The sequence below is a fragment of the Schistocerca americana genome, chromosome 10 (assembly GCF_021461395.2).
Source record: "Schistocerca americana isolate TAMUIC-IGC-003095 chromosome 10, iqSchAmer2.1, whole genome shotgun sequence".
In the NCBI taxonomy this organism is placed as follows: Eukaryota; Metazoa; Arthropoda; class Insecta; order Orthoptera; family Acrididae; genus Schistocerca; species Schistocerca americana.
The window spans coordinates 180,740,884-180,765,136 of record NC_060128.1 but is presented as its reverse complement, the minus strand read 5'-3'; the positions used below and the strand labels follow the sequence as shown (position 1 = coordinate 180,765,136).

The window sequence follows — 24,253 nt, the reverse complement described above, 5'->3', positions numbered from 1 at the left end:
TCATCAAATGTTGCGGCATTCCCTGAAAGAATGTTACTAATTTTGCACAGTGTAGAATATCCAGGATTCCATTGGAGAACACTTTGCAATTTGGTTTTCACTTTGTCAGCCACATGACCACGAGATCGACTCAACTCACTCTGCACATGTTGCACAATACTCAGGGCCTCACATAGGTGAGTGCCGACAGCTTCCAGTCGTTTGATGGCTTTTGATATCACTGAAAAATTGGCATTGATGTATGCCAAGTTTCGAGACAATGTATCTGTAAAAACGTTTTTCACAATTTTGATAGCACTTGACTCATCGCTATCAAGCTCAGAGAAGATTGTCTTTATTTGAGTGTAGTTGATGCAGTAATACTCAGCAGCATTAAGCCAAGAACCCCATCATGTAAGAACAGGTTTAGGTGGGATGGGTGTTGAAGGTGCTTGTTCCTTGAATTTCTGCACTTGGAGCCTTCACATAGATTTTCTTTCCACAGGAAATTAATTTGTGCATGTCAGGATAATCTGATCGCACCTCGTTGGCAACTCTGTGCAATGCATGTGCAAGGCAAGTGATGTACACCATACTGGGGTAGAGAATCTGAAGCTCTTTGGCTGCTTTAGCCGTATATGAAGCACCATCTGTTACAAACAGCAAAACGTTGTCTCTTTTTCACACCATCCAGCCACAGTAGCTTCAGAGAGTTTTCAAACAAAATAGCAATCGTCAAATTGTTTACTCTATCGAGAGCTTCACACGTTAGTAGGAACATATCTCCAGGACCACCAACTTTTAGAACACTAACAACAACATTTGCAATATATCACCCACTAATATCCACAGTTTCATCTATCGACAGCCGGATCTTTTACTCAGCAATAGTAATCCATATTTTGTTGAGCACATCATTGTAGCATACGGATAAATAGTTCTTTCTCAGTGTAGATTCATCTGGAACTGGATGTGTTGTGTACTTCTCCAAGAACCGTCTGAAGTGTAGATTCTTCAGCTTTTCCAATGGGATGTTGCAGGATACCATCATCTCACACAAATCCATGCAGAATGATTGCATGGTTGACGATTGACCTGTATGTTTAAATAACAGCATTTGCCTGCTGTTATTTTCAGCACATCGTTTCACACAGCTGCTGTGTTTAGTGGTATTACAGTGTTGTTGCACATAAAAGTGCTTTTCTGCACTAACTTTAACTTCACACAGTTTACAAAATAATGTTTTCCGATCAGTATTAAATAACTTCTCTCCAAATTCTCGAACATATCCTCGCAACTTCGTGCTGTCGGAGCACTTTGTTTTAGGCATGTTGAACAAGGCAAAGGCTGTATTCAAACTGGTTACTGGGAACACCTGTGCGACTGTGATGATTATTACGGCAGAAGCTGCATTTGTTGGCTCTGAGAGCGTATTGCCGACTTTGCGCAACAGTGTTTTATGTTCGCAAAACGACTGTTGTGGTACACCGATTTTCTGCTACAGTCCTCAGAAATAAAGCTGTGTACTAATTTATCTGTTTATCTTTCATAATAGCACGTTAAATATTGTCTCATGAGCAACATATTCATTTTCTTATTCGTGTGTCCCGTAAGATACGAGAAAAACGGTATATGCATATTTGGAAAAAGTTGACGGAAGTATGACCTATTATATTAAAAGTTAGCCGCAGTATGACCTATTACTAAAATTTGTTGAAATATGACTTTATATGCACAATCAAAATACATTTTTCGACACTAAAATGCCTAGATTTGTGTATAAATTGTTCTAAAATTCACCCTATAGTTCAGAAAAAAAATATGACTTGTCATTAAAATCCGGGCCCTATTCATCACCTATTATAACAGTCTGCAGATTGCGAATAGGATTGTACAGTGGCTATATGATTTATTGGTAACGTATAAAAATTTGTGCCAAACCAGGATTTGAGCCCAGATTTCCACTCTATGTGAGCAGTCATCTTAAACTGCCTCGGTCATCCAAACATGACTGACCCAAACTTCTGTATGTCAGATAGTCAAGTCATTGTAAGAAGATTCCTGACAATTGCAGTAGGCTGGGCACAGCAGCTTTGTCATGTTACACAATTTTGTAACTGTCTCCACAGAAACACCCCAGTGTTGCCAGAGCTCTGTTGACAGTTACTGTTTTCACCTGCAGCCATCTGTGCTTCATAGTTGAAAGCTGGCCACAGCACTGCCAGCCGTGAGGGATCAACTTACGTCGACTAGATTGTAGGGCCTGCGTCCCATAGTGCTTGCATACAAATTGTACGATGTCTGTATTTTAATGTCTGTATAGTTTGATGCAATGTTCTTTTGGACAGTCAAATCTAAAGGCCATAAATTCAAGTAAATATGTAGGAATTACAAGTACAAAAAAGTTATCTGGAAAGAACATTTAGAAAATGTTGTGGGGAAGGCAAAGCAAAGACTTCGTTTTATTGGCTGAACACTTAGAAAATGTAACAGATGTACTAAAGAGACTGCCTACACTACGCTTGTCTGTCCTGCTTTGGATTACTGCTGTGCAGTTTGGGATGCTAGGGTTAACGGAGTACATCGAGAAAGTTGAGAGAAGGGCAGCACATTTTGTATTATCACAAAATAGGGGGGATAGTGTCTCTAGCATGATGCAGGATTTGGAGTGGACATAATTAAAACAGAGGTGTTTTTTGTTGCAGTTGAATCTTCTCAGAAAATTTAAGTCACCAACTTTCTCTTCAGAATGCGAAAATATTTTGTTGGCTCTGACCTACATGGGGAGAAACGATCATCATAAAATCAGAGCTCACACGGAAAGATACGGGCGTATTTTTTATTTTTTTATTTTTTGCATGCTGTTCAAGATTGGAATAATAGAGAATTATTGTGAAGGTGGTTTGATGAACCTTCTATCGGGCACTGGAGAGTGATTTGAAGAGTATCCATATAGATGTAAATATAGGTGCATTTACCGTGAGAATTTTGAAACCATGACAAGTAGTTGGCTGTAAGATTGTTTGTGTTAGCTGAAGTGTTTTTTGCTTCTTATTTCAGAGGGCCTGCTTCACAGCTGATACTGAAGCTGTCGCTGGCCTTGTGGTGCGGCCTGGTGGGAGCGCTCTTCACCTTCCCGGGGCTCCGCATGGCCCGTATGCACTGGGACTCTCTCAGGTATGCTGCAGTATGCCAGAAATTCCGTGTCTGGCATGACTCGAAGTTTGATGCCGGGATCTTTTTTACAAGGTTGAAAGGAGCTTTTTTATTCGAACGAAGAGACTGCAAATTTTAAGCTTATTTTTTAGGCATTCCAGAATGTTGTGAATGATGTTAGAATACTGTGTATTTGATCTCGTGCAATAAATGTTGAATTAGTGAGGTGTAATTGTATATTTGAGCAGTGGAGAAATGTAGAACACAAAAAAATACCGACTCTATGACGTATCCTAGAAGATAGGGGAAGAAAGGCAAACCTACATTTATAGCATGTGTATATTTAGAGAAGGCTTTTGAAATTATGAGTGGACTACACACTTCAAAATTTGGAGGGTAGCAGAGATAAAATGCAAGGAGCGAAAAGTTATTTATGGCTTATGTAGAAACTGAAATGCAACGTAAGTTGTTTTTGGTATACAACCAATGTTGCATATCCTGTGTGTAGTCTGTAACCCTCTTATGTTTGACATCAGTAGATTTATTTAACAAAATTTGTTTGGTTGCCTTTTTTTTATGTTTGCTGAGATGGCCCTGCTATTCAGTTCCAACAAACTGGGTGCCAGCAGTATTCGCAGCTCTTAATCTCATTGTATGTGTACAGGTGCTGAAAGAGAGCATTAATTGTCTTCTGAGCCACTTGACTGACATAAACAACTGAACTTTTAACCTTCTGTATTCACCCTTTCTTTTACAGCAAAAAAGTCTTTTGTAATACAAACTCGTATAATAAGTGGGTTGACAGTGTCTGAAACATACTTAGCTTGTGCAAAGCAACACGAAAAGTTATGTTTATATAAGGCAGTTCAAGTCGTGTCTCCCAGTGTCTATTGTATCCGCAACCTTTTCGCTTTTTCACTTTGTCTTCTAAATACCTTCAAAGCATTACACCAAGGAACAAGTGGCACTACACAGCAGGTGAAAACACTCACTCATTGTCTCACATTGTAGAAGTTATAGCTTAAAGACATTCTCCCATCTGAACATATCATAATAGTATCTCCCAGAGTGGGATGTCCTAACACTTACTTACTACTAAACATCATGAACATCTTTTATCATGTCAGAATCTTGAAAATGATACATGCCATCATAAAAATGTCATGTTATACTTCACAGAATGTAGTTATACAAGTCAAAGGACATGGAAAGGGAAGCAGTGGTTGAGAATAATTGCGAGATATCGTAGTCTATCTCCATTGCTATGCAGTCTGTACATTGAACAAGCAGTAAAGGAAACAAAGGAGAAATTTGGTGAGGGATTTAAAGTTCAAGTAAAAGAAGTAAAAAGATGACATAATTCTGTCTTGCTGTAATTGTGGTGCAAGCAATTTCTGCAGCATATTTAGGTACATGAAACCAGTTAGTTTTCTTCCGAAAGAAAAATGACCCCTTCAGCATTTGAAGAGGACACGGCCCAAAAACTTAAGTGAAATGCAAATGTGTTCCAAAATGTTGTGTGGATGTTCTGTAACCCAAATACCCACATTATGATGATTCAACTTTTCAGACACTTGAAGTGTTGGTTTCTGTGAAAAACCATCTTACTTCAGCAGCCACTGTGAGTCACTGTAAAAGTTGGAATGAAACTCATTGTCCTGATTAATCATAATGTCCAACCGCAACAGATGCAGTTGTGCATGCAGACACGTACACAGAATGCACCAGACAGTTGACTGTGATCTCTGCTGTCCACTGGTCACACACATCCTTGATTACCTCACATACCCATAGAATGTTCGTCACACACATTCCAGCTTCGATGCTGACTGTCCCAAATGGCCTGTTTACTTAGCACTGCATAATTGTTTCACCTGTCGGAGCTGAAACTTGGTGTTTGGTATGAAATTGTCACTCAACTTTCACAACTGACTCGCATTTAGCAAATTAGAAAAGACACACTGCACTCCACATAGGCCATGATCTCGTGCACCTGCTATGCCAAGGCACATACAGTATATCCCCACTTTTCAGTTTCCAGAACTGATGTTTTACCGCAATTTACAACAATTTTTATCTGTCCCATCAAATTTCCTATGCCCACAGTGTTCATTTTCACCAGATTTTGCAACATATTTACAATTTTCCCATAATTTACTCATGGAAAAAATGTTTGTGGAGAAAAGGTAACACTGGCATTATGTTGGCTGTCCAGTAGTGTTTACAGATATTACATGGTTAAATTTCTTGACACCAGGGCACTCTACTCAGTGGATCTGAACCGTTAAATGTGTAAAAGTTGGAACAGTTTGTGCCGTATCTCCCGCTGCTGCTGAGCTCTACTTGGCGTGGCGGCTGATGGAAGTAAGGTTCATTAGAATTAAGATATCATCAAGAATTGCAACCATTTCCAAACTGTCTCTACTGCCCCAATGCAGTTTCGTGATTGTTGCGATCATCGTGACGCCTTTGTCAAACCATATTTAGCGTGTTTCTGTGTATGGCCACTTGGAGTGCTAGTGTCACTGTCATTCACTTTGCGTTGCTCAAATGTGTTTAGTTTAACCACAGCGCCAGTCATCATCATCATCATCTTGGACAGTTTCCAGCCCCTCGCTGGGTCTGTCGGGAACACAAGCCTCTCCATCGTGTTCTGTCTTTCCACCATTCCCCCTCTTCCACCTTCGTCCAGTTCTCTCCTCTTCTCATCACACATTCCTTCACTCCCTTCACCCATCTATCTCTTGGTCTTCCCCTGGGCCTCTTCCCCTCCAGTTGCAGATCAAACATCCTCTTTGGAATTCTTCCCTCATCCATTCTCTTCATGTGTCCATACCACTGCAGTCTTGATTTTTCTATCCTGTCGTGTACTGGTTCCTCCTTTAATCTTTCCCTCACATACACATTTCGCAATCTGTCTCGTCTTGTTGCACTCAACCTGCTCCTCTGGAACTTCATTTCACTAGCTTGTATTCTACTTTTGTCACTTTTGTGCATTACCCATGTCTCGCTTCTGTATGCCAATATGGGGACAAAGTAGGTTCGGTATATAATCCCCTTGGATTTCTGTGGCACCTCCTTGCTCCAAATAAGCCCCCTAATGCATTTGAAGAACTGCCCTGCTTTTCTGCACCTTTCATTTATTTCCATTGCGTTTCCCCCCTTACTTTCAATCATGCTTCCCAGGTACTTGAAGTTCTCTACCATTTGTAGTTTTTCCCCTCCACAAGTTATATCCACATTTGGCCTATTCTTCTTCCTTGTTGTGACAATTATTTCACTTTTCTTTGCAGAGAAATGCATTCCATATTGTGCTGCCGTTGCCTCCCATACATCTAACTGCTCTTGCACCTCCCTCTCGCAATTTCCCCATAACATCAGGTCATCGGCAAAAAGCACTGCTTTCATTTTATGATCTCCAATTGCATCTGATACTTGCTGTAGGATATCATCCATAACAATAATAAATAATAAAGGCGAAAGTGCACTTCCCTGTCGCAGCCCATTTTCCAGCTTGAACCATGCAGTACGTTCCCTCCCCACTTTCACACAACTCTCACTTCCCTCATATATTTTTCTGACTTTTCGTGTTATCTCTTCATCTATCCCTTTTGCGTTCAGCACATCCCAGAGCTTGTCCCTATAGATGCTGTCATACGCCTTCTCAATATCTAAAAAGGCCATGATTAAGTCCTTCCCGTACTCATAGTGCCTTTCCTGCAGTTGCCTTACCGCAAATATGAGGTCCGTTGTTGATCTTCCCGGTCTGAAACCATACTGCTCCTCTTGCAGTCTACTTTCAATACTGCTTCTTATTCTCTTCTCCAGGATCTTTTCATAGATTTTTTCACAGTGGCATAGCAGGGTGATTCCTCTGTAGTTCTCACATCTCCTTTTATCCCCTTTCTTGAAGATCGGGACTATAATTCCTTTCTTCCAATCCTCAGGAATTCTGTTCTCCTTCCACACCACCGTCAGCACTCTGTATAGCCACTGGGTTCCAACTTCTCCTGCTGCTCGTATCATATCCACTGTTACTTCGTCCCAACCTGGTGCCTTGCCCCCTTTCATCCTCTTTATGGCTTCTTCCACTTCATTCCAAGTTAGATCATCAATTTCCCCACTATTATAATCGTCTGCTGCCTTAGGCTCTCCATCGCTGTTAGTTACTCGCTTGGCGGCATTCAACAGATCTTCAGAGTACTCCTTCCAAATCTTTTTGAGCTCATGCATTTCCTCCACAACTCTTCCATTATTATCCATGATCCTCAGGCACTCGCTTCTGTCGTTCCTCTTATTTCTTACCATGGTGTAAAGTACTTTTTTGTTCCCTTCACTGTCCTCTTCTAACATTCTTGTCCATCTTTCCATCCACTTCTTCTTCTCTGCCCTTACTATGGTCTGTACCGCTTTCTTGCTTTCCCTATATTTTACCCTAGCTTCCTCTGTTTGGGTCTGGAACCATTCTCTGAAGGCTTTGTTCTTTCGAAGTACTGCCTCTTTACATATGTTGTTCCACCATGGAGTTTCATTACTTCTCCTCTTTGTGCTAGTTCTTCCGCACACAGTCTCAGCTGCCTCAACTAGAGCCCTCTTAAAATCTCCCCATTCTTCTTCCACTGTTCTCTGATCTTCCTTTGGCAGCTTCTTCCTGATCAGTGTCTGGTACTGGGTCCTCCGTTCATCCTCTTTCAGCATCCATGTCTTCAACCTTTTCTCCTGTATGTCTGTTGCCCTCCTATCTTTTTTCTCTCTCAGGGTGGCTACCAACAGCCGATGGTCACTGTCTAAGGCCTCAGATGGAATGACCTTAACATCTGTGAGGCTGCTCATCATCTGCCTATCCACTAGTACATAGTCTACTACTGAAGTAGTAGTACACAGTAGTAGTGCACAGCGCCAGTGACATATTTTATTCGTGCTGAGCAAAACGTGTTTCGGGAATTTATTTCTCGTTGTCAAGTGCGGTATTTATGTACGTATTTTTTGTGATGTTACACAAACAAACAATGTGAGTGATAGTTTGTGTGTATGTGTGGTTTTCTACATAACTGATGAGGTACAGTATCTGATAACTTCAAAAAGACAATGTGTTGAGTCCATGCCATATCGAGCTGCTGCAATATGCTGTTGAAAGGGAAGTTTGACACAATATTAGGAGGTATCCCATGTATTTTGTTACCTTAATATATTACAGTAACATGTAAAAATTTGAAGTAAATCAGTCGAGTACTTTCAGACTTTGCTGACAGTGGTTCCCCTTTATACATTACATATATATTTATATTAAAAATATATGGCCCATAATTGTCCAAATCTTCATTAGAGTATTGTGTAAAAATTTGAAGTAAATTGGTCAAGAACTTTGAGATTTGTGGTTGTAATGTCTTGCCTTTATATGTACATATTTATTTGTGTATGTAATATATATATTTTAAAGAATTGGTATATAAAACACAGTATGTATTTGAATGCAACATTGCCATAATGTCAAAGCAATCAGTAAAGAACTTTCGAGGTTTTAAGACTTCGAACACACAATCATTTACATTTTTATATAGATTGCCCTTAAAATTATTACATATCTATTTATATATTATATATGGCATTCAAGTAGGTATATAAAAAAGTGCATATTTGAATGTAACATTATTTTAAAATTTCATAGGTTGGTATATAAAAGCTCGTGTGTATTTGAATGCATCAGTGCGTCAAAATTAAAAAATAAAAAAGAAGCTGAAGAAGAAATTTCAGAGATTTACTGTTTTGAATAAACAAACATTAATGTTTCTGTTTATATAGATTGTATTAACTCATAAATTGTTTATGTTTTGAGAGTTGTTTGTTTGTAAGAAGACATAGGTCTATGCCTCACTTTGTTGGATTTCAGATAGAGGGAGTGAGTGAGTGTTTCATTTTAGTCTGCTCTGAGGAAGGGTGCTGGTGCTGTCTGAAAGCTCAGCCATCTTTACTGCCTCCTGTATTTATACTTTGTGTTGTAACTGATACTAAAACTGTGCAGTTTGAATTGGGTGACCTAATATAGGTTGATTTCTTTTGTTTCAGGTATTCGGCAGAGAATCGTGTTCTGCGCCTGCTGCTGAACACGAGCTTTGCACTGCCGTTGCTACTGGTGGTGCTGTGGATCCGGCCTGTGAGCCGAGACTACCTCACGGGTAGAGTCTTCACTGGCATGACGGGCCCCTTGTAAGTTGTATTAGGAGTACACGTGAGGGGACTCCTTCCTTGCCTGTTGAGCACACAAATAAATGTAGTCAGACCTAAAAAATATGTTGAGGATTTTAACAATAAGTAAAAGATCATTTGCCTTACAAAGACTGAGAGGTCTATAGGTCTATGAAGGGTAAACTATTCTAAGAAGTATCTTTGCAATTAATCGTGGATGGTAAACTATTGCACCAATATAAATGCCGTGCAAAAGGAATGGAGTTGGATGTACTGTAGATCACACTTGGATGAAGCATAGAGTGGAATTTTAGCAGTGGGAGGTTAAACACAAAATTCTGACAGAACAACATTTATTTGATTTGGTAAATTTAATTCCACACATAAGTATGTGGATAACTAATATGATGGTTGCTGTTCCCAGCTATCTACTATGTTGCATGTTAATGAAACTAAAATATAACATTACTTTGGAGTTCCCTGCAAGTTTCACATCTGGAGGAGGGAATGATCTCTGGAAGAGGGAATGACCAAAGGATCGTTTAATTATAAACAATTACATTCACATGCACTTGAGAGGCTAACAGGAAGGAAAAGCACTAAAAACATTCACCACAACTTACGCACCCAGCAAGAAGGGTTGTTTCCTCGATTTTAACACATGGAATAAAAGAACAAAATTACTATTAAAATGAATAGCTTTAAAAGAATTGAAGGATAAATAAGAATCACAATTAATTCAGATCCTGTGTGGTGGAAGATGTTTTCATTAGAACATGACGAAGTGGTCACAAACAAAACTGTGTACAATGTAAGTATGGAATTTTGAATGAAGGAATGAATTTGCACAGAATTCACTATAAGGGAACAAGATCTACAAACTTAAGGCTCTTAGATCTAAATGTTGACACATGGTAACAAGAACAAGCAAATACCAAAGAAGAATATTATCAGGTGAGACAAACTACAGAAAATTCAGTTGTAAGTTCACAGAAATCGTATAAAATATAGACGTGCTCACGAAAGCAACAATAAACTAAATGAACTGTACTTGACATGGCTCCACATGTTTGAGTAAATGGTTGAACTGAACAATAACCTACACAGCCCCTGGATTCTAATGCAATTAACACTTGCAAACTAGAAAGTAAAATTTCTCACGCACGATAGTGAACTCTGAAAGGAATCGCTAACTTTGACTAGATTTGAAAACTTGGATAAAACAAAATGTTAACTTAATAATGAGGAGGAACTCTTTATTAGCAGCCTACCTTACCCACCTCACATGCCACGGAAGAGTGGTGAGCTCGTGCTCCAAAAAATGGGGTTTGTCCTCCAGCAGAAGTGATCAAAGAGTCGGCCTTTTTATTGTGCCAACTTACACAAAAGGCAAACAGAAAGAAATATAATATGAAATATGGAAAATGTATAAATTGTGGCTGATATCAACAAACTCAAACTCAGCTGCTCAGTCTCTTTTAAATCAGAGCAAATTGCCTAACTGCTCTGAGAATTAAAGTGCTAGAGATATAGAAATGAAGTTCTTTTTAATGCAAACTCTTGAAGAGGCTCATATAGAGACCTTTCAAAATGGCCAGATGTAATGAATATGATAAACAATAGATGCAGGTGGGAAAGGGGTGGAGAGAGAGAGAGAGAGAGAGAGAGAGAGAGAGAGAGAGAGAGAGAGAGAGAGAGAGAGCATGTGGCAGAGGGTGAGGAGCAAGATTGGTGGGAGATGGGGAAGGAGTGGCATGCATTTTGAAGAAGGGACGTTGAACAGAACTGTAGACCTATATCTCTAATGTCGATCAGTTGTAGAATTTTGGAACACATATTATGTTTGAGTATAATGACTTTTCTAGAGACTAGAAATCTATTCTGTAGGAATCAGCATGGGTTTTGAAAAAGACGGTCGTGTGAAACCCAGCTCGCGCTATTCGTCCACGAGACTCAGAGGGCCATAGACACGGGTTCCCAGGTAGATGCCGTGTTTCTTGACTTCCGCAAGGCATTCGATACAGTTCCCCACAGTCATTTAATGAACAAAGTAAGAGCATATGGACTATCAGACGAATTGCGTGATTGGATTGAAGAGTTCCTAGATAACAGGACGCAGCATGTCATTCTCAATGGAGAGAAGTCTTCCGAAGTAAGAGTGATTTCAGGTGTGCCGCAGGGGAGTGTCATAGGACCGTTGCTATTCACAATATACATAAATGACCTTGTGGATGACATCGGAAGTTCGCTGAGGCTTTTTGCAGATGATGCTGTGGTGTATCGAGATGTTGTAACAATGGAAAATTGTACTGAAATACAGGAGGATCTGCAGCGAATTGACACATGGTGCGGGGAATGGCAATTGAATCTCAATGTAGACAAGTGTAATGTGCTGCGAATACATAGAAAGATAGATCCTTTATCATTTAGCTACAATATAGCAGGTCAGCAACTGGAAGCAGTTAATTCCATAAGGAGTGATTTAAAATGGAATGATCATGTAAAGTTGATCGTCGGTAAAGCAGATGCCAGACTGAGATTCATTGGAAGAATCCTAAGGAAATGCAGTTCGAAAACAAAGGAAGTAGGTTACAGTATGCTTGTTCGCCCACTGCTCGAATACTGCTCAGCAGTGTGGGATCCGTACCAGATAGGGTCGATAGAAGAGATAGAGAAGATTCAACGGAGAGCAGCGCGCTTCGTTACAGGATCATTTAGTAATCGCGAAAGCATTACGGAGATGATGGATAAACTCCAGTGGAAGACTGTGCAGGAGAGACGCTCAATAGCTCGGTACGGGCTTTTGTTGAAGTTTCGAGAACATACCTTCATCGAGGAATCAAGCAGTATATTGCTCCCTCCTACGTATATCTTGCGAAGAGACCATGAGGATAAAATCAGAGAGATTAGAGCCCACACAGAAGCATACCGACAATCCTTTTCACGAACAATACGAGACTGGAATAGAAGGGAGAACCGATAGAGGTACTCAAGGTACCCTCCGCCACACACCGTCAGGTGGCTTGAGGAGTATGGATGTAGATGTAGATGTAGACAGAAGAGAGAAGGGAGAAGATGAGGTGAGGCAGTGGGAAACAGATTAGTGGAAGTTTAGGCCAGAGGGATTGTAAGAGTGCACAATATGCTGCGGAGACAAGCCCCACCTGCGCAGTTGAGAGAAACTTGTGCAGGAAGGTAGTGTCCAGATGGCTTGCATAGTGAATCAACTGTTGCAGTCATTTTACGTTGTGGCGTGCAACGAAGGATATGTTGCAGGGAGAGTTCCCACCTGCACAACTCAGAAAAGCCAGTGTCTCTGGGAAGTAACCAGCTGTGGCACAGGCTGTGAAGCAGTTGTGTTGAAGTTGAGCACATAGTCAGGTGGCACTACTCAGAAACTGGGCGATCGAGCTGTCTCTCAACAAAAATTTGGTGGTGGCGATTCGTGCAGGCAAGCAGCTTGTCAGTGGTCGTGCGCACGTAGCGTGCGCCACAGTGGTTGCGGCTAAAGTGTTAGACGTTGCGGCTGCTTACACAGGTGGCACTGGCATTGTTGAAGTAGGAGGTGCCAGGGACAGAGTGGGAGAATGTACAGGATAGGTTTTGCATGTATCTCGTGACTGCAAAATGTATCCAAGGTGGCATGCACACTCGGTGGTAGTGCGCCAGCCTTCCACTCTGAGGGCCTGGGGGGAATCCGCCAGGGTCCCGACACATCCATTGTAGTTTCATTATAAGACATACTGGGAACAGACCTGTCAACAGCTGTTAGTACGTGTTCAGAAAGTCTTTTGCAAATTGTGTCTGCCCTGAAAAGGACCTTTTTTTGTAGCTAGGACATCGTTTACATCTACATCACTACTCTGCAATTCACGTTTAAGTACTTGGCAGAGGGTTCCTCGAACCACAATCATACTATCTCCCTACCATTCCACTCCCGAACAGCGCACGGGAAAAACGAACACCTAAACCTTTCTGTTCGAGCTCTGATTTCTCTTATTTTATTTTGATGATCATTCCTACCTATGGAGGTTGGGCTCAACAAAATATTTTCGCATTCGGAAGAGAAAGTTGGTGACTGAAATTTCGTAAATAGATCTCGCCGCGACGAAAAACGTCTTTGCTTTAATGACTTCCATCCCAACTCGCGTGTCATATCTGCCACACTCTCTCCCCTATTACGTGACAATACAAAACGAGCTGCCCTTTTTTGCACCCTTTCGATGTTCTCTGTCAATCCCACCTGGTAAGGATCTGTGTCCTGCCAATGAAACGCAACCTTTGGCACGCCTTCCCCACAATATTATCTATGTGGTCTTTCCAAATGAAGTTGTTCGTAATTTTTACGCCCAGGTACTTAGTTGAATTGACAGCCTTGAGAATTGTACTATTTATCGAGTAATCGAATTCCAACGGATTTCTTTTGGAACTCGTGTGGATCACCTCACACTTTTCGTTATTTAGCGTCAACTGCCACCTGCCACACCATACAGCAATCTTTCCTAAATCGCTTTGCAACTGATACTTAAAGTAGGTGCTCAAACTGGTGACCCTCTGACGCGACACAAGCTTGGTAACGTGGAACGCTGTTTTGTCGAACTCTTTAAAAGATTCCTGGTATTGCTGTAATGTGATTTACAGCATGTTGAATGCAATACATTAATTCCTCTTTGTTTCTAGGTAGTCCGCATCTGGGTGGGTGAACTTGAACCTTGAAGAATCCCCACAGGAAAAAGTCCGGTGGCGTGAAGTCTGGTGATCGTGGGGGCCATGTCCTACGAGCACCTCTGCCAATTACCCGTCAGTCAAGGAGTTCATTTAAATTTTTGTGCACAGCACGACTGTTATCTGAGGGCGTCCTATCGTGCTGCAACCACATGCATAGCCCTATGTCCAGAGGAACATCTCCCAGCAGGCTGGGTAGAGTTTCTTGCAAAACATGAAGTTAATTTGCCCCGGTGAATCGAAGAGGTAGACGGACCGTCCCAGTCAGATGCTCACCCAAAATACCTGCCCAAATGTTGAGTGAAAATCATCCCTGATGTCCGTAGACATACGTGACGTGAGAATTTACCCTTGCCCAGTAATGAACGTTTCGAGTATTGTAAAGGCCGATCCGATGAAAGGTGCACTCGTCGGTAAACAACACAGTGGTGGGGAAGTCATGATGTCGTACAACATGTTGCAGAAACTACTGGCAAAACCCTATCCTTTGTTCATAGTCTGCAGCGGGATTTAGGTCTTGGACAGGGTGGAAACTAAATGGATGATGGCCGTCATCCCTCAAAACCTCCCAGACTAACCGATGAGTGACCCCCGTGCTGTGTCCAGCCCCTCGAGTACTTGTCGTAGGTGCTTCCTCGAAGTGCTCGAGAACAGTCTCTTCAAATGCAGCATCCCATCGTGTTCCAGGTCTTCCAGCATCACCGTGATATTCCGCTAATGAGCCTATTTCACCAAGTCGCTGGTGAATTGCTTTAAACGTTTGTGGGTGTGGAGTCTTGCTGGGTACCGTTCCTCATACAACCGTCGAGCTTCGTGCACATTACTGTCGGCTAGTCCATCAACATATACCGTATCTCGTTGTTCTTCAAATGAATACTGAGCTGCCATGCTTACTGCATTACTAAATCATTGGTGACGTGTGTGTGTGTGTGCTCCAAAGCGCAGCTTACGTGTGAATGCCTCTGACGTGAGGTGGAGACAAACAGCAATACCTATTTGACATGTGTGTGTCACACTGGGGCAGTGACAGGGCAAGATTTTCGTATGTGTGAAATGATAACCATAGCACTGCCTGTCAACCGATGAACGGCAACAGAGCAATTCCACAGCCAACTGGAGCGTGTGGCACCAAATTTCCGTAGTTAAAAAATGGTGCGTTGTTGACGTTTACAGCATGAGTAATTTTCATTGCTACTGGCATCAGCTATCCAGGGTTAAAATTTTGTAACATTTTTTCCACCCTGTATATATGTATTAGGGATATGAGCCATGGGCCAAGAGGTTGGAATCAGGGTGGAGTGGGGATGGGTAAAGACATTGCACAGCTTTAGCTTCGGTAGACGGAGAAATACCAATGTTAGGGGGTGGGAAGATAGTGGGTAGGATATTCCTCATTTCAGGGCACAATGAGAGGTAGTCAAAACCTTACCAGAGAATGCGATTCAGTTGCTCCAGTCCTGGGTAGTACTGAGTCACGAGGGAGACCCTCCTTTGTGGCCAGATAGTAGGTACGTGGGAGACGGTAGGTGATAGGGTAGACAAACTGCGGCCTGACATGGCTGCTTGTCCTGTTCCAGAGGTTGCCCCTCAGTCTGCAAGATCCGGGCAGTCGCAGAGGGTGGGCTTACTGGTAGTTGGGAGCTCCAACGTCAGGCGCGTAATGGGGCCCCTTAGGGATAGGGACTGCAACTGCTGTGTTCGGATGCAGGCTGAGTTGGCATCCCTTCGCTCCCAGCTTCAGGCAGTGTTGGCTTCGGTCACACAGCTTGAGGCTGTTGCCAATGGGCATCACTGTGGGGGTCCGGATGGGGGTTTGTCGGGGACGGCCAGCTCGTCCCACGCATCCCCTGATCGGACTAAGACTGTGGTTGCCCTTGATACTGCCCGCATTGAGGCTGATCCCTCACCTGTGGTAGAGTGGGAGGTCGTTTCAAGGTGTGGCAGGGGGCGAAAGACATTCCGGAGGGCTGAACGGAAAGCCTCTCCAGTTTGTCTGACGAACCGGTTTCAGGCTCTGTCTCAGGCTGATACTGATCTTCGGCCTGACATGGCTGCTTGTCCTGTTCCAGAGGTTGCCCCTCAGTCTGCAAGATCCGGGCAGTCGCAGAGGGTGGGCTTACTGGTAGTTGGGAGCTCCAACGTCAGGCGCGTAATGGGGCCCCTTAGGGAAATGGCAGCAAGAGAGGGGAAGAAAACCAATGTGCACTCCGTGTGCATACCGGGGGGAGTCATTCCAGATGTGGAAAGGGTCCTTCCGGATGCCATGGAGGGTACAGGGTGCACCCATCTGCAGGTGGTCGCTCATGTCGGCACCAATGATGTGTGTCGCTATGGATCGGAGGAAATCCTCTCTGGCTTCCGGCGGCTATCTGATTTGGTGAAGACTGCCAGTCTCGCTAGCGGGATGAAAGCAGAGCTCACCATCTGCAGCATCGTCGACAGGACTGACTGCGGACCTTTGGTACAGAGCCGAGTGGAGGGTCTGAATCAGAGGCTGAGACGGTTCTGCGACCGTGTGGGCTGCAGATTCCTCGACTTGCGCCATAGGGTGGTGGGGTTTCGGGTTCCGCTGGATAGGTCAGGAGTCCACTACACGCAACAAGCGGCTACACGGGTAGCAGGGGTTGTGTGGCGTGGGCTGGGCGGTTTTTTAGGTTAGATGGCCTTGGGCAAGTACAGAAAGGGCAACAGCCTCAACGGGTGCGGGGCAAAGTCAGGACATGCGGGGACCAAGCAGCAATCGGTATTGTAATTGTCAACTGTCGAAGCTGCGTTGGTAAAGTACCGGAACTTCAAGCGCTGATAGAAAGCACCGAAGCTGAAATCGTTATAGGTACAGAAAGCTGGCTTAAGCCAGAGATAAATTCTGCCGAAATTTTTACAAAGGTACAGACGGTGTTTAGAAAAGATAGATTGCATGCAACCGGTGGTGGAGTGTTCGTCGCTGTTAGTAGTAGTTTATCCTGTAGTGAAGTAGAAGTGGATAGTTCCTGTGAATTATTATGGGTGGAGGTTACACTAAACAACCGAACTAGGTTAATAATTGGCTCCTTTTACCGACCTCCCGACTCAGCAGCATTAGTGGCAGAACAACTGAGAGAAAATCTGGAATACTTTTTACATAAATTTCCTCAGCATGTTATAGTCTTAGGTGGAGATTTCAATTTACCAGATATAGACTGGGACACTCAGATGTTTAGGACGGGTGGTAGGGACAGAGCATCGAGTGACATTATACTGAGTGCACTATCCGAAAATTACCTCGAGCAATTAAACAGAGAACCGACTCGTGGAGATAACATCTTGGACCTACTGATAACAAACAGACCCGAACTTTTCGACTCTGTATGTACAGAACAGGGAATCAGTGATCATAAGGCCGTTGCAGCATCCCTGAATATGGAAGTTAATAGGAATATAAAAAAAGGGAGGAAGGTTTATCTGTTTAGCAAGAGTAATAGAAGGCAGATTTCAGACTACCTAACAGATCAAAACGAAAATTTCTGTTCCGACACTGACAATGTTGAGTGTTTATGGAAAAAGTTCAAGGCAATCGTAAAATGCGTTTTAGACAGGTACGTGCCGAGTAAAACTGTGAGGGACGGGAAAAACCCACCGTGGTACAACAACAAAGTTAGGAAACTACTGCGAAAGCAAAGAGAGCTCCACTCCAAGTTTAAACGCAGCCAAAACCCCTCAGACAAACAGAAGCTAAACGATGTCAAAGTTAGCGTAAGGAGGGCTATGCGTGAAGCGTTCATTGAATTCGAAGGTAAAATTCTATGTAGCGACTTGACAGAAAATCCTAGGAAGTTCTGGTCTTACGTTAAATCAGTAAGTGGCTCGAAACAGCATATCCAGACACTACGGGATGATGATGGCATTGAAACAGAGGATGACACGCGTAAAGCTGAAATACTAAACACCTTTTTCCAAAGCTGTTTCACAGAGGAAGACCGCACTGCAGTTCCTTCTCTAAATCCTCGCACAAACGAAAAAATGGCTGACATCGAAATAAGTGTCCAAGGAATAGAAAAGCAACTGGAATCACTCAATAGAGGAAAGTCCACTGGACCTGACGGGATACCAATTCGATTCTACACAGAGTACGCGAAAGAACTTGCCCCCCTTCTAACAGCCGTGTACCGCAAGTCTCTAGAGGAACGGAGGGTTCCAAATGATTGGAAAAGAGCACAGATAGTCCCAGTCTTCAAGAAGGGTCGTCGAGCAGATGCGCAAAACTATAGACCTATATCTCTTACGTCGATCTCTTGTAGAATTTTAGAACATGTTTTTTGCTCGCGTATCATGTCATTTCTGGAAACCCAGAATCTACTATGTAGGAATCAACATGGATTCCGGAAACAGCGATCGTGTGAGACCCAACTCGCCTTATTTGTTCATGAGACCCAGAAAATATTAGATACAGGCTCCCAGGTAGATGCTATTTTTCTTGACTTCCGGAAGGCGTTCGATACAGTTCCGCACTGTCGCCTGATAAACAAAGTAAGAGCCTACGGAATATCAGACCAGCTGTGTGGCTGGATTGAAGAGTTTTTAGCAAACAGAACACAGCATGTTGTTATCAATGGAGAGACGTCTACAGACGTTAAAGTAACCTCTGGTGTGCCACAGGGGAGTGTTATGGGACCATTGCTTTTCACAATATATATAAATGACTTAGTAGATAGTGTCGGAAGTTCCATGCGGCTTTTCGCGGATGATGCTGTAGTATACAGAGAAGTTGCTGCATTAGAAAATTGTAGCGAAATACAGGAAGATCTGCAGCGGATAGGCACTTGGTGCAGGGAGTGGCAACTGACCCTTAACATAGACAAATGTAATGTATTGCGAATACATAGAAAGAAGGATCCTTTATTGTATGATTATATGATAGCGGAACAAACACTGGTAGCAGTTACTTCTGTAAAATATCTGGGAGTATGCGTACGGAACGATTTGAAGTGGAATGATCATATAAAATTAATTGTTGGTAAGGCGGGTACCAGGTTGAGATTCATTGGGAGAGTGCTTAGAAAATGTAGTCCATCAACAAAGGAGGTGGCTTACAAAACACTCGTTCGACCTGTACTTGAGTATTGCTCATCAGTGTGGGATCCGTACCAGGTCGGGTTGACGGAGGAGATAGAGAAGATCCAAAGAAGAGCGGCGCGTTTCGTCACCGGGTTATTTGGTAACCGTGATAGCGTTGCGGAGATGTTTAATAAACTCAAGTGGCAGACTCTGCAAGAGAGGCGCTCTGCATCGCGGTGTAGCTTGCTGTCCAGGTTTCGAGAGGGTGCGTTTCTGGATGAGGTGTCGAATATATTGCTTCCCCCTACTTATACCTCCCGAGGAGATCACGAATGTAAAATTAGAGAGATTAGAGCGCGCACGGAGGCTTTCAGACAGTCGTTCTTCCCGCGAACCATACGCGACTGGAACAGGAAAGGGAGGTAATGACAGTGGCACGTAAAGTGCCCTCCGCCACACACCGTTGGGTGGCTTGCGGAGTATCAATGTAGATGTAGATGTAGAAGATCTGTTTTTTGGTCCGGGGGAGGATAATTTTGGTCTGTGAGGCATATTTGGGAAGGGCCTGTTCATTGCAGCAAGCGTGATGACCACAGTTGGCTGGGTCATTTCTTGGGGTCGAATAGGTGACGGCTGTTGAAACAGAGGTATTGTTGGTGGTCAGTAAGTATGATGTGGACAGAGGTACTGGTGGAGCTATCCTCGAGATGGAGGTCGACATCACGGAAGGTGACTCAGTGAATCACCTGCATACACCTTTCCCCTTCTCTGCTTCCATCCCTCCCCCCCCCCCCCCCACCCTGCCCTCTACCCATCACCCAATGCAGCCTCGTTATGCCCACTATTCTGTGCGTGCCACTTCCGTGCACACTCCCACAGGCAGAACTGCAGCACCTTTCCTCACTCCTATCTTGCTATACCTCACTCTCTGCACTCCTGCCTCTTCTGTAATGCCACTACTCACCCCAACCGAAATCACTGCTCACCGCAGTCGAGCCCTTGTGGTGTAGCACAGTGGACTCGCTTTCAGGAGGGCGACAGTTCAAACCTGCATCTGTCTGTCCAGATTTAGGTTCTCAGTGATTTCCCTAAGGAAGGCTGGTCACATTATGCCAAATTTCATGGATTTCGGTTTTTTTTGATTTCACTAAATCGCTGAAGGCAGAGCTGGCCACAGTGTGCAGAACTTCATGTGGGCCGAGCGTGTGGACCACGGGCGGCCCGAGGCTCTGCCCTTGTCGCCTTTGCTCATTCTTTCCTGGAAGTACTCGGTACAGCACGTCATTTCATTTAATATTGTGGAGTGTCTTTTTCGGTCTGCACAACTGTCTTCAGTGTGGCAGAATTGTGATGTCAGCACTCCCTTTGCTATTTGTTTGTGGTCTCGTGGATGCTCGCAGGTCCAGTAGATGTTTGCACAAAAAGAGGCACTCCAGTGATCTCCCGTTGCGAGCCTTTAAAAATAAATGGGATTGCCAAAAGAGAAGGATGAGAATTCCCAACATACATGGTGCAGTCGCATACATAATGGGTTCAGCAAATTTGCTAGGAAACAATATTACAATACTGTGCAGAAAGAATTTGAAGACTTAGTTGACAATGAAAGAGCAAAGAACTAAAACAATTGACAGATGGGATTCATTGTTCGGTACGTCAAGAAGTACCTTGTGCTGAATTTTCAGCCATGTAACGCGTGGGGAAATTGGTGTTACAAGTAGTAAAATTTCTGTAAACGCGCACATTATTCCACTATCAGTTGCGACTGTTTTAGAAGGAACTGAATGAAGAGTATGCAGATGTATATGTTCTGAAAAGTATGTTCGTTAAGTCAATAGGTAAGCCTGGAACAGTTTTCTGATCTAAAACTTTCTATTGTTGAATTTATATAGAGCAGGAAAGAAAATTAAAATGCCTGGAATGAATTGAAGACCTCGCATTTTAAGTGGACGTGACTGCACACCGCCCACATTAAGACATTGGAAGGTGAGGAACAACTTATCTGATATAATGATGCATTTTTTTTAAATTATGTTGTAGAAGGAAGACTTTTTGACACAGTCCAGTTTTCTAAGCTCATTGTAGCTAAATAAAATGTGAGACTTAAAGGAATTCATTGTGACCTTGAAAGAAATACAGACATATTTTCTTAAACGTTTTGAGAACACTGTCAGTTGTACATTGTTTTTGAACTGCTAGATCAGTGTAAAGCACTCCTATGCATGAGCAGATGTCATTGATTGATCTGCAAGGGAATTCCTGTTTTAATGACAAATCCTTTTATGTTAAAGCGGTCCAGGACGTCTATATTGCTTTCCTCAGGTAGAGTTTCCACATCTCAATAATGAGTGGCAAAACTGTTACAATGTTTGAGAAGGAAAGCTGCTACTCAGCATATAGTGGAGATGCTGAGTCGCGATAGGCACAACAAAAAGATTCACACAATTGAAACTTTTGGCCATTAAGGTTTCCTTTGTAACTACATTCTTTTGCATCCACTACACTTAATGTCCATCCTTCTTTCTTTCCTGTTTTTCTCTTGCCTTACGAACCGCTCTGGCCTTAATGGCTGAAAACTTTGTGTGAATCTTTTTGTTGTGCCTATTGCGACTCAGCCTCTCTGCTATATGGTGAGTAGCAACTTTCTTTCACTGTTATTGTTAAATTCCATCCTGGTTTTCCATTGTTTGATTGTTACAATATTTTGGTTGACATATTTGTGTGAAAGACCTTTTTCTAATTATGAAACTAAATAAGTTAAAACTATGTAACAACTTGAGTGCAAAAATCTGTGAAATTGTCTGTGTCTGTCTGTATGTAGGCAGTTGATACCAGATAAAAATTGACTTCAGTGTGCCAAAAATAATTAAATAATGCTGAAAATTTATTTTAGTTGTCATCTATGTTGTTGAGAAATGTGAAATATAAAACCAAGTTGTATGCATTGTGACTACACTGCTATTTAAATGTGGCACGTTTACAGTTTTCCTCTCTCACCGCTCCTCACGTTCAGACATGATATGGCGGTGGGAGGGAAACGTGCAGCAGAGCTGAGCACTATGGCACTTGTGCCAGGGTACAGCCCACGAGCCGAAATCTTGGCTGCCCCCGGCTTAAGGCAAATGACGGCACGGTTCCCTCGAAAGGGCTCAGCTTCTTTCCTTCTCCACCATTCTCCAATCTGAGGTTGTGCCGCACGTGAATGAGTGCACTGTTTGGGACATTTTATGACTGACAGTATAATTTCTGTTGTTATATGACAACAGTGATGATTTTGTGGATTTTGTTGTGTGACACCATTGATTTTTTATCAACTATTATAATGCTGTAAGTGTTTTTATGAAAATGATGAGGCCCGTGGACCAAAACTGGTAGTTCAGTAAAGAAACTTTAGCAGCATCTGTTAGTGGTAAATCATGATGTTCTTCAAATATTCACGAGCTGTGTGGCACCAGCTTTTTAAAATATATTGTTTCTCTTTTCCCCCAGCATGACACCAGAACTGTTTGAGACAATGAGGCTGTGGCTGGTGGTCTTCGCAATTATCTTGAGGATAGTCTTGATGCCCACATACCTACAAGCATACCTCAACATGGCCTACCATCGCCTGGAGGAGCAGAAGAAGGAAGCTGGCCGTATCACCAACACTGAACTCCAGAAAAAGGTAGTGTCTGTGTCTAATGAAAGCAGTAGCACATGTCTCATATTTGTCATGCACCAGTAACTGTCACCTGTTTTCGTGAGGCTATTTGTCAGCTTTTGTGACATTTCCAGCAGGACACATTAACACATTTGTAATAAACTGCACAACCACTGTGACTGATGTAATCGATTTGGATGAAAGTTCCAAAAACATTTTGACACAGTTAGAGACGGAGAAACAGTCTTGTGTTAAGGGAACTTGTTTTTGAACAGAAGGGGAAATCTTGACAAATTTGTCAGTTTTCTTAATAGAGTAGCTCAAAGAATAAGAGTTATAAGCCCATGTAATGCGTACCACCTTTTAACAGGTCTTTTGGGAACATTGTGACGTGTATGCCGTGTACACGCTGTTTGCCTAAAGACACTGAAGCAGCACCAGTTTGCTTGTACATACAGGATGTTGCCTCCCTATAAATAGTCGATGACAGCTGTCAGGAGAAGCCTAACGGAGGTGCTACGTGCCAGGGACTTGTTTTCTCCACTGTGCATGTGTGCAGAACTGGATCGGCTATATAGGGCAGTGCAGGCCAACAGGTTGGCAGTTAGCCCCACTGGAGCTCTGCATCAATTTGTGTGCCGGCTCTTAGCAGCCCATCAGTCAGAGCCCGGTCGGAAGCCACCGTGCAGGACATATGACTTTCCAGTGACATCTAGAAACTTACCTGTAGGCCAGTTATTCCGAATGCTTTACCTTCATTGTTAGTTGTTATCAGTGGCATAGGCTTCATGTCCCACTTCATTTATTCCAGATGTGTGCCTGTTTGTGTCTGAGAAGTTGTATTATTTTTTTACTGAGAAGAGTTTGCTCCGACGCTTTTCTTCTGAATTGTATTTTGTGTTTCAAGTGAAACAAAGCAAATCAATTATTTATGTACAGCACAGGTACGCATATCTCGAAATAAAATGAAGTAAAATCTTCATATTTTTTATGGAAGTTCTTTTCACCACTATCTTTAAAGCAGACTTTCAAAAAGATGTTGCTGTCATAAATTATGGTTCAAAAAATTGTTAATAATGATTATAAAAATTTCAGCAACTTATAGTTTTTCTTTAGAATGTCTCTCATTTTCAATAAACTATGTCTTAAACTACTATATAAAATTTCAGCCTTCTATCTAAAACACCGAATGAATTTACAATTGCAAATAATGACTACCATCAGCTGTAGAATGGAATGACAATGAAAAATTGTGCTGTAATAGTTTGTAAGCAATATGTACCAGCACATCGAAAAAGGAAATTCAGATTAAAGTTAAAACTTGTTTCCCTGTCTATTGTGCTAAAACTAATGCTTCCCAGGTCCATATTCATCTTGTTTCTGCTGTTTTTCTTTCTCCCTTTTCCTTTTCAGACTACTTCTCCTGCGTGTTGTTCTTGATTCTTTCGTGGATTGCACCACTGACTCCCCTGCTTTGAAGAGCCTCCTGTGGTCAATGACAAAGTTCTGTGCATAGTGAGTCCACCAGGCACTCCC

At 42.6% G+C, this 24,253-nt stretch overlaps 1 protein-coding gene across 1 annotated transcript in view; it reads left to right on the top strand.

Moving 5' to 3' along the window:
- LOC124552727 (transmembrane protein 161B) overlaps positions 1-24,253 on the top strand; it is a 102,423-nt gene that overhangs the window by 59,928 nt on the left and 18,242 nt on the right. The window contains exons 7-9 of the mRNA XM_047127067.1: positions 3,040-3,156; positions 9,202-9,342; positions 22,567-22,741. Of these exons, the coding sequence (XP_046983023.1) occupies positions 3,040-3,156; positions 9,202-9,342; positions 22,567-22,741 (433 nt within the window). The remainder of the gene's footprint in view (positions 1-3,039; positions 3,157-9,201; positions 9,343-22,566; positions 22,742-24,253) is intronic.